The sequence below is a fragment of the Panthera leo genome, chromosome D3 (genome assembly GCF_018350215.1).
Source record: "Panthera leo isolate Ple1 chromosome D3, P.leo_Ple1_pat1.1, whole genome shotgun sequence".
In the NCBI taxonomy this organism is placed as follows: Eukaryota; Metazoa; Chordata; class Mammalia; order Carnivora; family Felidae; genus Panthera; species Panthera leo.
The window spans coordinates 66362992-66378163 of record NC_056690.1 but is presented as its reverse complement, the minus strand read 5'-3'; the positions used below and the strand labels follow the sequence as shown (position 1 = coordinate 66378163).

The window sequence follows — 15172 nt, the reverse complement described above, 5'->3', positions numbered from 1 at the left end:
CTCCAATAGGAAAGCAGGTAAAAGACATGAAGGAGAAAGGACATACCACCTTAGTGGTCATGAAATAAATACAAATAACACAACTTTATGCTGACATTTTCTCCTCTAATATTAGAAAAGGTCAGGCATATTGTCCAAGCTTGGTGTTGGTGAAAGTGAGGAAATTTACTCCATATACTGCTGGTGGGAGTACCAGTTGGTGTGGTCATTTTGGAAGGAAGTTGCACATATACATATTCTTTTACCAAACAATTACACTTCTAGGAATTTGACCCGTATAAATAAATTCATACTACCCAAAACAAAATCAGAATATTTTTATGTTATAAAAAATGGGAAACAAGTTAAGTGTCCACTGATAGAGAGATAGTTAAAATTATGGCATGTGTGTGTGTGTGTGTGTGTGTGTATGTGTGTGTGTGTGTGTGTATGTGTTTACAACCTTTAAAATGTTCAGCTACAGGGGCGCCTAGGTGGCTCAATCGGTTAAGCGTCCAACTTCGACTCAGGTCACGATCTCACAGTTCATGGGTTCGAGCCTCACGTCGGGCTCTGTGCTGACAGCTCAGAGCCTGGAGCCTGCTTCGGATTCTGTGTCTCCCTCTCTTCTCTGTCCCTCCCCTGCTCACTCTCTGTCTCTCTCTCAAAAATAAACATTAAAAAAAAAATGTTCAGCTACAGAGATCATGCTTGACATAGAAAAATGTCTATCACATACTGTTACAAAAGGAATTTGCTGCATGAATATCTTATGTGCTTACAATTATGAAAAATTATGAAACTTCTATGTGTGTGTAGCATATATAGAGAATTGTATGGTTGTTTACTGAAAGGTTAACCTCAACTGAATTGCAGAGGATGCCGAGAATTGCACAAACCATCTCTGCAAAGGAGTCTTCATTCTTGGTCAAGCAGTTTTGGGGGGGGGAACAACATTCTTATTTATTAGCTGACTCACAGCTTTCCTTTGTTTGAGTAAGTTAAGTCTTTGCTTCAATAGGTGAAACAGAAAATTATTTGATTTGCTAACTATATAGTTGAGAACTGTTTTCATACTAATGGTAGTGATGACAGCACAGGATAGACCAGGGTCTACTTTTAAACTAGTTAAAACAGGGGCACCGAGGTGGCTTGGTTAAGTGTCTGACCTTTGGTTTTGGCTCAGGTCATGATCTCACAGTTCATGAGTTTGAGCCCCACATTGGCTCTGTGCTGCTGGTGTGGAGCCTGCTTCGGATTCTCTCCCTCTCTCTCTCTCTCTGCTCCTCTCCGACTCCCGTGCATGTTCCCTCTCTCAAAATAAACTTTAAAAATAAAAATAAAAAAATAAACTAGCTCAAACAGATTTTTTTAAATCAAAAAGGAACATGGCTATGCTTGAGTGACAGAATTGATGGGATCCATGCCCTTGTCACCTGCTAGGGTGGGTGCATTAGAATATTGAGGCATAATTACAATTACTATGGTCAAGTGGTGGCATCTAAGTTCTGAGGGTTATGTTACATAAACGTTAGATTACACATCTTTTTTTAAATTGTTTTTTTAATGTTTATTCATTTTTGAGAGACAGAGAGAGAAAACCAGAACGTGAGCGGGCGAGGGGCAGCAAGAGAGGGAGACACAGGACCTGAAGCAGGCTCGAGGCTCTGGAGCCGTCAGCACGGGGCTCGAACTCATGGACCATGAGACGATGACCTGAGCTGAAGTCAGCCGCTTAACCAACAGAGCCACTCAGGAGCCCCTAGATTATACACCTTACAGTTATATACATATTTTGATTTTGCCTATTTCAAATCCCATCTTTTGTTCCAGTTTTTAAAGCCCACATACTTTGTGTTTGCCGAACTGGAGTTATTACTTCCTTGATCAGGCTGCCACCACACACGTAGTTTGGAAAAGGGCTAAAGAGCCCTTCCACAAATAGATAAGAAGGAGCCTTTGCTGCCAGGGTGCCCACCATCTGGCGGTGATCACGGCACTGACCAGAGCGCCCTGTCCTTTGCTGGGCTCGGTGGGCTCGGGCTGCTGCTTTGCAGGCTCACGTTCCGCTTACCTGTTTTGGTCCTCTTTTGGCACATAACAACAAAGGCAAAGAAGACCTATGTGCAGAAATGCCGGGACAAAGACGAAGCAGAGCAGGCTGTCCACCGGAGTGCCAACGTGGTGAACCCGAAGCAGCAAGAAAAGGTACCTGGGAGAGCCGACAGCCTGAAAAATCTGAGCTTTATGTATTTGAAACTAAAGCCAATTACTAATCTTAATGAAAAATGGACGTGCGTCCTAAGTCCCTGGCAATATCTTGCTTTTGGGCTGTCAGGATCCTCTGGCCCAGAAAGTCCCTTGTCACAGTTTTGGGGTTTGGGAGGAGCTGGAGAAGCGTGGCCGTGGGGAAGGGAACAGGGTGATAAGAAGTAGGGGAGAGGGTTTTGGTTTTTTCATCTTTCTTCAAGACTGAAGTATTCTTTGTAGCCAGGCCACCTCAGGCTTGGGCACATTATCAATTTTATGTAATCTGGTAGAAGACTGTCAGCAACCAGAGGGCAGGGGTTATGTCTTTAGGATACCATGGGGCAAGGTGCTTGATGGCCGTTTCCCTGTGGTGCTAAGATTAGAGGGCAAGTTGAACGGTTGGCTGAGAGAAACACAGGTAAGATGTGGAACACGGGTCTCTTCACAGCCATTGCTTTCTAACCTGTTTTGCCTGTGGGAGCTCTACCCAGCATTCCCCATCTCTTGTTCTTTGTGTGTCCTCACAGCTTTTCGTAAAACTGGCAACTTCGAAGACTGCAGTCGAAGACTCAGGTGAGGGGGCTGCTCCCAGGGATAGGGGAGGCTTGTGGGGAGGGGGCTGACATTATGCTGAATCTGTCGGGAAAGGTATTTTTATATATCATACAAGAACGTATGGACAGACAGTGGGATTAACAACAAAGCAGGAGGGAAGAAGGGAGAAAGGGAGGACACGGAGGGAGACAAGGTATATCAGAACCTGGGAAAGTGAGACAGCTGTTTCTGGCCACTGCCTGCTTGAGCCGTACTTGTAATTAAATGGTGGTGGTGCGGGGGGGGGGGGGGGGGGGGAGGTCATGTGACAGCTGCTTTGTAAGCAGGTACTCATTCTGATTTATTAGGAACATCTGTCTTAAAAGCCCCTTTCAGCCCTGATAACTCTTATCTGCTATGAAGGAAACAGCCAAGTTGCAAGGCCTTGTCATGGCTGAAACCTGAGATCCAAGCCAGGTGTTTGCAAAGCCTTCTGATCCCAGAGAATTCTGCAGGAGCCAAGCCTCTTGTGACAGTGGTCATTTAAGAAGTCTCTAAACCCAAAACCAAAGTCACTTGGTAGTTCTCTGCACCTCTCACTGTCTAATCTTCCTGAAAATGGAAATGGGTGGAAGCTATTGAGGTTGAATTAGCTCAAGAGAACTCTGGCTGAAGTTCCTGTCAGCCTTTGTTCTCCTTCCTTGAAGCATTTCCTTTTTTTTTCTTCCCCTTGAAACATTTCTTACTTGGCTTGGTTTAATGTCTAAAAAGAAAGTGCTTATTTCACAAATATATTGTGAGAGAGAGAGATGGATATGGCCTCCCACTGTTCAGAGCTCCATGGGGTCTTGTGAGCTCAGTGTGACTCTGGCGAGTGTCGTTTGCCATCCAGGTGAGCTGGGCAGTGGGTCTGCGCACCCTGCTCCTGCCTGGTTTCTGAACCCAGGCCCTTCCCCTCCACTGCAGACAAGGCGTACATGATGCACATCAACACTCTGGACAAAGTCCGTGAAGACTGGCAGATCGAGCACATCAAGGCCTGCGAGGTACCAGAACCGGTGGCTGCTCAGGAGGGGATGGGTCTTCCTCCGAGAATTTGGGGAGTCTACTTTGCCAGAAATGCACCACCCCCTTATTACAGGGCCCCAATTCTCATAGAATTGCTTGAGGCCAAGTTAGAAATCAGAAATGTAAGTATAGGATGGATGGAACTGGGATGTTTTCCTCCAAGCCTCATCTTTCTGCCCCGTCCCAGTCCTGAGCGTTGTGTCTGACTCTGTTCAAGGACTTCCTCCAACGTTTGGTTAGTGCAAATATGAAATAGCTGAATCAGTTAATGGGTGATTAAATAATTATCTTTCAAGAGCCTTGCCTGAACTTGCTATCCAATAAGGAGAATGCAGATAGAAGGTGAGCTAGAAGTTTTCACTCAGGCACCTGGGTGGCTCAGTCGGTTGAGCGTCTGACTGCAGCTCAGGTCATGAGCTCGAGGTTTGAGAGCCAGGCATTGGGTTCTCTGTTGTCAGTACAGATCCCATTTTGAATCCTCCACCCCCTCTCCCTACCCCTCCCCTGCTGGCACACCCTCAAAAATAAATAAACATAAAAAAAAAAAAAAAAGAAGTTCTTACTCCCTTTACACCTTTGATTTCACCATTACCTCCTGCTTCATTTTGAGCATGTGACCTCACTTACAATTTCCTGGAGAAAATAAAGACATAACTTGGAAACTTCCTCAAGTTTCTTTTAGCCTGTCTATAGTTTTTCTTACCAGTGGTTCTCAAAGTGAAATCCCAGGACGTGTAGCATCAGTATCATCTGGGAATTTGATAGAGATGCAAATTCTCAGACCAACTCTGGACCTAGGTGCAGTACTGTTTATAACTCCCCTGGTGCTTCTCACGCAAATTCAAGCCTGAGAATCACTGATCTACACCCCCCTCCCCTCCTTTTCTCCTGTTAGTTGAAAAGGGGCTGCCCCTGCCTTATCAAGATCCTATCCTGCCATCTGGGCTCAAGATCCCATCATCCAGCTGTCTTTCCCTCATGCCTGTGCAAAGCTCCCTTCAGTGTGAACTTTTTATACCATTGTTTGGACAACTCAGCTCATTCTTGGTGTTACAACCTACTGGCACTGGCTGTTGCTTCCTGTCTGCTGCCCTCTCCTCTCTTCACAGCCAGGCTTCCTGAAGGAGTTGTCTTCACAGGCTCATTGCCCCTGCCTGTCCCAGCCTGCTGCATCTGGGGTTTGTCACCCCTGCTGCTGCTCGCTGAGGAACCAGACATCTCTGGGGTGTGAGGTCCAGCAGGCCTTTGCAGTTCCTGATCTTATTTGGCTTGTGTCTACTATCTAACACTGTGGGTCACTATCCCCTTCCTAAAACACTCTTTTCTGCTTTACTTCTGTGACTCCACACTCTCATGGAAAAACCTAGAATAAGTCCCCCTTTTTAAGGTTTAAAAACATGCAGAGCAGTATCATATGCATTTTATAGACACACAAATATTAGAAAAGCCTGCATAGGAATGATAAAGTTTAGGACAATGGTTATCTTTGGGAAGGAAGAAGGGGATCAAGTTTGGAGAAAGCACACAAGGAGCTTAAACAGAATCTGAGGCAAATATGGCCAAACTTGTTGACCAAGCGAGGTGGTCAATATGTATGTATTCATTATATTGCTCTCTATGATTCTGTCCATGCGAAGTATTCTATAATAAAAATCACATAAAATCTACTGTTTATATGCTACATAAATACAAAATATAATAAACACTACATATATACCAAGTATGCTAAATACTAAATACTAAAAGGTTTCCAATTAAAATAATGTATTTGCTTCAAAATATCCTAGGGAGTAGATGAGTTGGTAGGGATATAATAAAACAGAATTGGTTGTGAATTGATACATGTTCAAGCTGGTGAAGGGTACATGTGCATTCATTATACTATTTTCTCTGTTCTTATCTATGTTTGAAGTTCTACATGATAAAAAGTTTTAAAATGTAATAGTGTTATATTCAACCTTTAAAAAGTACATTAATATATAACATCCACTGTTGAATAGCATCCCCTTTATAGAATAATAGCTTGATTTTCCGAAAGTTGATACTTGCTTATGTCCAAGAAGCTATTGTTCAGGAAGTGACTTCTTAAAAAACTTTTTTTAGTTAAAGAAACCTTCAAACATAAACAGAGTTGGAGGACAAGTGCGGGTTCCCCCACGTTCTCGTGAACTTCAGTGATTATAATCATCTTGCCAATATTCAGTCATAGGGGAATTTGAATGTGAGGCTCTGGCAAGCTGCCCACGTGGAGATGCCCACCAGGCAGTCGGAAATGTTAGCTGGAATTCAGGTTAGACCCTTGGCATCTGGGCTCATCATTACCTCTTACCTTCAGAACTATATCCAATCCTGTTTGTGTCAATACCATATTAGAATACTATTTGCATTCTTTGCCTGCGGTAAGAGTTTATGAGTTTCCTTGGTAGCAGGGAATATCCTAAATGGGACAATAAGCTTACAGATAATGAGCGTTGACACTGTTTCTTAAGTCATAGCCAGTCTAGACAAATGTCTCCCTTCTCTGTATATGTACGGACATGTAGTTATGTTTCCGCAGATGTTCGAAGCTCAAGAATGTGAACGAATAAACTTCTTTCGGAATGCGTTGTGGTTACACACGAATCACCTGTCACAACAATGTGTCACAAGTGATGAGGTAAGTCAGAAGCATCCATGGAGGATTCATGAGAGTGGGAGGAACCATAGGCATTTATTAGTGCACCCTCCTCATTTGAGGCCCAGAGAGGTACAGTGACTTGCCCGAGGCCACACAGTGAGCTGATAGAAAGACCCAAATAAACACCTAACTGCCTGACTCCAAATCTGCTTTGCTACCATGACTTTCTCTTTAAGGAATTCACAGGGCAGGAGAGCGGAAAAGGGAGACCCAAATGTAGTTTAGTTTATGGAAGACAGAGATGTCATAGCAAAGGGTCACTCCAGGACACCACCAAGCACTAGGAGACTGACCCATGCCTGGGCTAATGATCATGCCAGGGCTCAAGATTTACTTCAGCAGCATTCCCACAGCCAACATCCGGGTTTAAGTTGTGCACAGAAACCCTCATGGGGTTTCCAGACCTCAAGAGGGATTAGAATCAAATTATCACAACCTTCTTTGCTAAGAAATAGCCACCCTCACTTGGATGGGACATTCACTTTAGGAGAAAAATCAAACACCTAGAAAACCTGTAGAATTGACTAGAAGAGCTTTTTTCCAAGTTAATTCATCTTTGCATTTTGTGTGTGGCTTTGGTCTTAGTATCTATTTTCTTTGTCCCGTCAGTGTTAAAGACAAATCTTTCTGTGAAGGTTTTTATGCAGTCACAGAGATAACATTTCTTGTCATCTTTAAAACAATTTTAATAGCAGATATGCACCAGAGAAATCCCTTTATATGAATCTGGGACTTAGGAATGTCTCTTTTTCTTTTCAAAACAAAATTTGGAAGAGCCAGCCATTCATCAAACCTGTTTTAATAAGCTGTGTCACAATTATTCACAGACATACCTCTACGCTTGATTTGTCTTCTTTTTGTCAGATGTATGAAGAAGTCCGTAAGAGCTTAGAGGCATGCAGCATTGAGAAGGACATTGAGTACTTTGTGAACCAACAAAAAACTGGACAGACTCCACCAGGTGAATGGAGTGGTGGGGCGGGGCATTTATTTAAGCAATTCTGCTAGTCTTTTGTGCACATGTCATTGAGAATGGGAGACACCAGCATCTTAATATTTTGTTTCTTAATTTCCCTAGCACCCATTGTGTATGAGAATTTCTACTGCCCCCAGAAGAATACAGCCCCACAGGGAAAGGCTCCAGGGCCCAACTTACCAAGGTAATAACCACCTACCTTTCACATGAAGAAAAATACTTAAAAAAATTTTTTTTAATGTTTATTTATTTTTGAGAGAGAGAGAGAGAGAGAGAGAGAGAGAGAGAGAGACAGAATGTGAGCAGGGGAAGGGCAGAGAGAGAAGGAGCCACAGAATTCAAAGCAGGCTCCAGGCTCTGAGTTGTCAGCACAGAGCCCGATGTGGGGCTCAAACTCACAAACTGTGACATCATGACCTGAGCCGAAGCTGGACAGTTAACTGACTGAGCCACCCAGGCCCCCCGAAGAAAAATACTTTTAATAAGTGTTGTTATCATTAGTGTTCTAAGAGATATTGGAACACATCTACCCCTGCATTTGCTTAAGTGAGGTTGCTAGATTTGGAGAATTAGCGTTTTTTTTTTAAATTTTATTTTTTATTTTTTTAAAATTTACATCCAAATTAGTCAGCATATAGTGAAACAATGATTTCAGGAGTAGAAGTAGCATTTTTAGGACAAATGTTAAGTGGATTTTACCAGTCATAGTTTAAGGAGGACCATATTATGCTTGAGTGTGATTATTATGATTCACGCATGAATCCTATACTTTTCGTAGAGCTTGTAGAAAGCAGAACTCTGTCCCCCTGTGAGTCAACTGACCTACCTGTTTTGGTAGGACCCAAGAGTAAAGAATGGTTTTTATAACTGGCTGAAAAAAGAAGAAAAGGATACTATTTTGTGACACATGGAAATGATATGAAGTTCATGTGTCAGTGTTCATATAAAGTTTTATTGGGACCTGATCATGCTCATCCATTTACATTTTTTCTGCGGCTACTTTTGCATTAGAGTTGGCAGAGTTGTGACAGAGCTGCCTTAGTGGCCAGCAGAGCCTACGTCATTTACTGTCCCTTTGCAGAGTTTGCCACCCCTGCTTTACCTGAGAGAAAAGAAACTTCTGTTTCCCGCACAGTCAACTTGAAATCTAAGCTGTTGAATTTCCATTCCAGTTTTTAAAGAGAAGGGAGTATTTGAGGGAGGATTGCATGGTCATCATCAGTATTTAAGAACACCAGGTGCCATTCAGAACAGGTCATGTGAATGAGCTCATTTAATCCTCGCAGTGAGGTGGAAATTGCTTGGATTCTCCATTTTACGTGTGGAGATGTTGAGGGACCAGGAGGTCAGGAAACCACATGCTCCACAGTAGAGACTTTACTCCTGCCTGTTTGGGGTGCTGGGACGGGGCTCTGGGCTTCCTGAGTCCTGTGCATCCTGCTGTCCTGCTCACCAGCACAATAGAATGCTGGCAGCCTAGATTCCGGTACGTCAGTGTTGCCCGGGTTTTGCTTCATCTGAACTTTTCTTGACTCTTCAGAACAGAAACCAGATCTGATTAGCTTGCAGTATGATTGGGGTGTGAAGACAAAAATTACAAACTAACGAGAACTTATCTGAAAGACTTTGGTTTTCATCTCTTACAGGAGAGGACCTCTCCCAGTTCCTAAAAGTTTACCAGGTACGATGTCAAGAAAGACCTTTCAAAATACTCATGTCAGGTTCTCTTTAAGGTTGAGTAGCTAGAATGTTGAAATAAAGGGAAAGAAGGGAATAAATAGAAATAAATTCTCAAGAGAACGAGCCTGTATCAGGATCTTGATGTAATACTGTTTGTCAAAGAATAGACTTTGGTAATTAGGGGTCTACTTTATTGCCTGTCAAAGAGAATTCAGTTCCTGGAGTACCAAAAGAAACTTATTATAAGGCAGTCTTACCTAAGAGATTATTTCAACTTGGACCATAAGAGAAGCAAAGTATAGTTTCCTTTGGATTACACAGAAACGTAACTGATAGAAGTTATGTCTAGAAACACATAACCTAATAGTATATATCTGCATACTGGCCATAACTGGGTCTGTCACTCATGACTTGGTCTCTTTTTAAATCCTATCAGAACTCCTATGACACCTCTAGGACAACCACACGTTTTAGGTTTTTTGTTGTCATTGTTGTTAGTTTTATTCCTTGGATAATTATAAGATCCTTGAAGGTGGATAATTGGTTTTCTCCTGTATCACTCATAGCACTTAACACAGTCCTGAGCACATAGGAGGTGCTCAACAAATATCTATTTTTTTGAGGAAAAGAAAGGTATACTTACCTATGTTCAAGGGAAGAGGGAACTTATGCTGCATATCATGGTTTACTGAAACTTCAGTGACTGAAAAGAAGTTTAGGACCTGAAATTATAATAATATCTTTGAAAAATATAAGGATTTAAGTTATTTTACTTTAAATGTTTATTTATTTTTGAGAATGAGAGAGTGTGAGTGGGGGAGATGCAGAGAGAGAGAGGGAGACAGAGGATCTGAAGCAGGCTCTGCGCTTAGAGCAGAGAGCCCGATGTAGGTTTCAAACTCATGAACTGGGGGATCATGACCTGAGCCAAAGTTGTGTGCTTGACTGAGCCACCTAGGTGTTCCCGTTATTTTATTTTTATAAAACAATTACCACCTGATAATGTGGGACTGATTTTTGTCTATGTCTTAGCTTGAAATCTAAGCTAAGCCTTGAAGATGGCTTTACTCTAGGTGCCGCTATCTGCACATGGATGAAAAAGGGCAATGAAATCGTGGTAGTGATTTCCAGAATGTATGCGTGAATCTTCTGTGTGTAGTCTTGATTTTCATGGGTAGGTTTCGTCGCCGGATATGTTTTCTTTTTACAGAAGGGCAGTCAGTAGAATCTTTAAGTGGAATGTCTTGATTTGAAAAGGGGTAAGAATCTTACCATGAAGCAGTATTAGCTTAATGTTGCTCTGTTCTGCCCTTTGCAGATAACCCTGATTATTCTTTGGTTGATGACTACAGTCTGATCTATCAGTAACATCAGTGGTAAGAACCTTTAATTTTCACATAATTTTCAAGTTGCATTTAGACTATTGATTGTGTTTTTGAAGTCTCTGAAGCTTCTTTACGACACCACTGCAGGCAGCAAGGCCTTGCCTCAGGCTGACCCATGCCGTGGATGCACGTGATCCTGTGGAATGGCCTCTCTGGGTCCCACAATTGCAAGGGGACTGGAGCCCATGCCATACCTACTTGAATGAGGAGATTTTTCCTTCGTTAATTATTCTGCAACTCATTTTCTGCTCTAGTTAAGCTCTGTGGCTACAACGCACCCGCACTTATAATACACCGCACACACAACGCTCACACAATGCCCATGATCCTCACTGTTTAATTTAGCCTTTCGTGTGCTCCCCCATCCCCCAAAGGGGAAAAGTCAAGTAAAAAGAAGTCAGTGACAATGAGGCAAACACTGTCACACTCCCCTGTCACACAAAGGGCGTTGGAGGGGTCATCTGGTATCAGATCATTACTACTCCAAGCTAGCAAACCCCAGGGATTCCTAGAGCAAAACTATGAGACGGTGCTTGTCTCTGACTCTCAGGTGCTTGCAACGTGTCCCAGGTCCATCTTTGCCTTCACAAATGTGAGTGAAGTTCACTTCACTCCGAGTCCAAAACAGCAATAGTAAATGGAACTCTATAAAGTATAAATGTTTTAACCCAAACGGGTGTGTCTTGGGGCATGACAATATCCGTATAGATGAGCAAAGAAAAAGCTTGAAAGGATACATTCCCAAGCAAGTAGTAGTTTTTCTTTTTGTTTACTTATGTTTTCCAGTTTGCCTACAGTGAAACTTTGTTACTTCTTTAATAAAAGACAGTTTTGAAGAGTTGATCCTTTTGCACACTCCTGATGTTCCCAGGGGCGACAGGAGTGGGGGCGGATTCAGGAACTGTGCCAGCCTCTCTCCCACCCTTCCTGGTTTGCTGTTACTGCCACTTAGGAAAAAAAACAAGTTTTATTTCTTAATGTTTATTTATTTTTGAGAGAGAGAATGATGGGGGAGAGGCAGAGAGCGAGAGGGAGAGAATCCCAAGCAGGCTCTGTGCTGACAGCGCAGAGCCCGATGTGAGGCTCAAACTCACAAACCATGAGATCACAACCTGAGCCAAAGTCGATGCTTGACTGATTGAGCCATCTAGGTGCCCCCCAAACGGGTTTTAATGGTGCTCCATCGTGCCTTTCCTTCAGTGCTCTATAACACTGAAAAGTTCTTCAAGTGAGCACATCAAACACTGCTTGTCTTCAGTCCTCCAGAAACACCCACTTTGTGACTTGTAGCCCATTAGCTAGACGGGATGGAAGCCATGTTGTTTTGATTGGGTAGAAATGATCAGCCAGTGTGTGTTTATATTTAAACATAAGTCCTTAAATTGCTTAATAAATGTGTTTAATATCTAAGCAACTTTGCTGTGAAAGATAATGGAAATGGAAGAGCTTAAATACCTCAGCTGCTAACTGTACATAACTTTCTGACCTACAAACAAATTGGTCATCATTTCTTCATTTCATAAGGCTCCCTTTTTCTCATGAAAAGAGGCATGGCCCATATTAGAGGTAGAAAGGGACATGGGGATCAGTGACTTGGGACTCCAAGGCGAAATCCGCCCTCTGGAACAACACCATGGAGGTGATGGCTGCAGGTAGGCCGCTGGCAGCTCCGAGAGTTTGAGTTTTATTTTAACCTCCTCCTTTCCCACCCTCCCTTATTTGCATAAAGCACACATTCTAGTTGCTTAATAGTAACCTTTGACCCAGCAACTCTAGTTCCTCTGAGTTCAAGAACCCGTTGCTTCAGTGCAAGATGCTAATGCCAACACACGTGAGCTCTGTCATTTCATGGGGTTCATTAGTATGTGGAAGCTCGGGGAACAGGACTCAACATACACATGTATCATTGATGGAGTTGAAGAGAATTTTACAGAAGGAAGTCTATCTTAGTTAATAACTTAGCTGAGCAATGTATTATGACATTTAAAGTAGTTTGAGCCTTTGGAAATGAAATAGGAATGTGTAGGAATTTAAATAGGAAGGCGTAGGAATTTGTGGTTTGTTTGGCATTGTTGATGTAGCTGCTATGCTTGTTTTTATTTCTGACATGTTTAGGGACAGATTATAACTTCTGAGCATCAAAAATATAAATATGTGTATTATTTGCATAAAGCAATGCTGTTGTCATCACAGTCCATTTTTTCATCACTTTAAAACACTTATTCCTCACTGTGTGTTCTCTTTGGCCAAGCATACTTATTCTTTTTTTTTTTTTTTCTAAGCATACTTATTTTCATTGAATAATATGGCAAGGGGAGGAGTGAGGAGCTGATGTGAATGGTTCATTCAGATGAAATTTCTTTGTTATTTTCTTTCAGAAAACAAACCTTTTTCGGGCCGGTGCTTCTACAGCGTGGGAGGAGGCACTCAGAACAGCAGAATCCTTAGCCAAACTGTGTCAGTCGTGAAACTTCCAAGTGAAACCTTGCTGTAATTTTTTTTGTATTTTAAATTTATTGTAGACATTTAGATCAACTTAGGCTAGTTAAGTTCTGAAATTCTTAGAAGAAGTTTACAAATTGCCCCAGACTGAAGAATCATTCTTTCCTAGGCGGTTACTAACGTTGTGAGTGAATTGTGTTATCTCCTAGGTCTCTGGATTTGGAGCCCTGACTCTTGTTGTGGGGGGGCAGAGGTGGCTGCAGAGGGGTATGAGCCATGAACCTGGAGGGGCTTCTTTGGCTCCGGGGGCAGCTTGGCTATAGAATGTTCACAGCAGCACGTGCCCTCGGTGGTGCACCATTTCAAATCACCTTCCTTTTTGGCTGGAAGACTTGGAGGCCATCTAATTATACTTTCTCGTTTTACGGATGAGGAAATGGGGCCCAGAAGTGTGAAATCAATTTTCTTACTGATTAGGGACAGAATCCAAACTGGAGTGTAAGCTCACCTCACGTTACCATTCTGACTGATCCTTCCTCAGGCCATTGGTGCTTGTGTTGAAATTTCAGACGCCGAATGTTTTTTGCCGGCGTCTTTCCAGTTGGGAAAATAACCAGGGTTTAAATGTCAGATTTATTTTTATGGGAGTCCCTGTGTGTCCTGAACTTCTAGAGCACCATATTTAATTTAATCTAAGAAGCCGCTGATTATAAAGCATGGCCATTATTTTACACACCACTGAGCAAGTTAGGTGAGGGAGTTGACATTCTCAGTGGGGGCAGAATTACTCATAAAGGGGTGAAAATTGGGACAGTTAATGGTTAAGCCCATTTAAATTTGATTTGCTAAACTGAGGCGGGGGGGAAGTACATCCTAGAGTCAGTGCAATAGGGTATTTGGACTTCAATTCCTAAGGAGAATTCGAGAGCTCCAAAGCCAGTCCTCAGTCCTGGGTCTTCACAGAGAATCTTTCCCTTGCTAGCTCCTAGAACTTTTTAAAGTGTCAGTCTTACCCTTTCGCAGGTATTTGAGTCTTTCTTCTTGTTACCCACAGACAGCAGGGAGACAATGTCCCTTTTGTGTAATATCCACATGCCATGAGAAAATGGTACATTTTAGTTAATGACAAATTAAACTAGCATTGGTACTTATTCAGTATGTTGTTGGCCTTGTAACACATATTTTCTTCTCCTGCTCTACGCAGTAGCTTTCTCAGAACTGTGCACAAATTGATTGAAACAAGATTGATTATTTCCCACCCTTTAAGGTGTTACTGAAAGTGGCAGCTTCTCCTCATGACAGGAAGCTTGCATCAATTGGATATCCTTTTGAGAAACTGAAGTTTGCAAAGGGCCATTGACTTCCCCAAATTGAGCAGGCTCAGGACATTTCCTTCAAGCTCGGAACATTCTAATTTTTAGGTATTTTATTTATTGTTCACAATTCCTCAGGGATTTCACTTTTCTCTCTTTTGGTCAGTGCAATCGCTGTAAACGTGTTTTATGAATTGAAAATACTTTATTTTATTGCTCTGTCAGTTTGATATGAAGTAAAATAAAGGTTCCTTGGAGATTTAGGATTTATTTTGCCTTTTTGTGTCCACCACGTCCTCTCTTCCAAGCTGTTTGACCCTCGTCACATTTGCTATTGTCCGATGGCAGTGGAGCAAACTGTTAGGAGGGGAACTGCCACATCACTTCCTACTGGTCCTTCATGACAAAGTCACTTGCCTGGGGAAGCATCACTCCCGCCTCCAGACTAGCTTGGATCCCACTGCTGGGTCCTTCTCCTCTCCCTTTTTTTCCTTGATAGTACGTGGTTCACTCTTGAAATTAATTGTTCAGAGTCTGTCTTCTCTCCTAGACGGTGACCTCAATGACTGCTATATCCCCAGCACCTGACACGTTGTAGTGAGTATGAAAGAATTAGCGGCTAGAAAGAGAGCATACCTCGAGAAACAACCAGTTGGGAGTGTAAAGGGAGCGAAGCCAGTCAAATAAGTATACATGTTGAATTTAGTAAATAGGATCTACCCCTAAGACTGGAGGCTTCTTCATTTGAATTCCACCAGAAGCAGCCCCTGAGATAAGGCTTTGAGTGCAGGTACTTTTTCGGGGGGGGGGGGTGGATCCCAGAAAGCACCAGTATGGGAGTGGGGAGGTAAAGGGGGTGGAAGGAAGG

The 15172-nt window shown here is 42.6% G+C and overlaps 1 protein-coding gene across 1 annotated transcript in view; it reads left to right on the top strand.

The window, feature by feature from the left end:
- Positions 1 to 10540, top strand: part of PSTPIP2 (proline-serine-threonine phosphatase interacting protein 2) — a 73720-nt gene extending 63180 nt beyond the window's left edge. Inside the window, exons 7-14 of the mRNA XM_042911397.1 lie at positions 2089 to 2187; positions 2757 to 2802; positions 3730 to 3809; positions 6389 to 6487; positions 7373 to 7469; positions 7587 to 7668; positions 9131 to 9165; positions 10483 to 10540. Of these exons, the coding sequence (XP_042767331.1) occupies positions 2089 to 2187; positions 2757 to 2802; positions 3730 to 3809; positions 6389 to 6487; positions 7373 to 7469; positions 7587 to 7668; positions 9131 to 9165; positions 10483 to 10532 (588 nt within the window). The 3' untranslated portion in view covers positions 10533 to 10540. The remainder of the gene's footprint in view (positions 1 to 2088; positions 2188 to 2756; positions 2803 to 3729; positions 3810 to 6388; positions 6488 to 7372; positions 7470 to 7586; positions 7669 to 9130; positions 9166 to 10482) is intronic.
- Positions 10541 to 15172: the final 4632 nt, after the last annotated feature.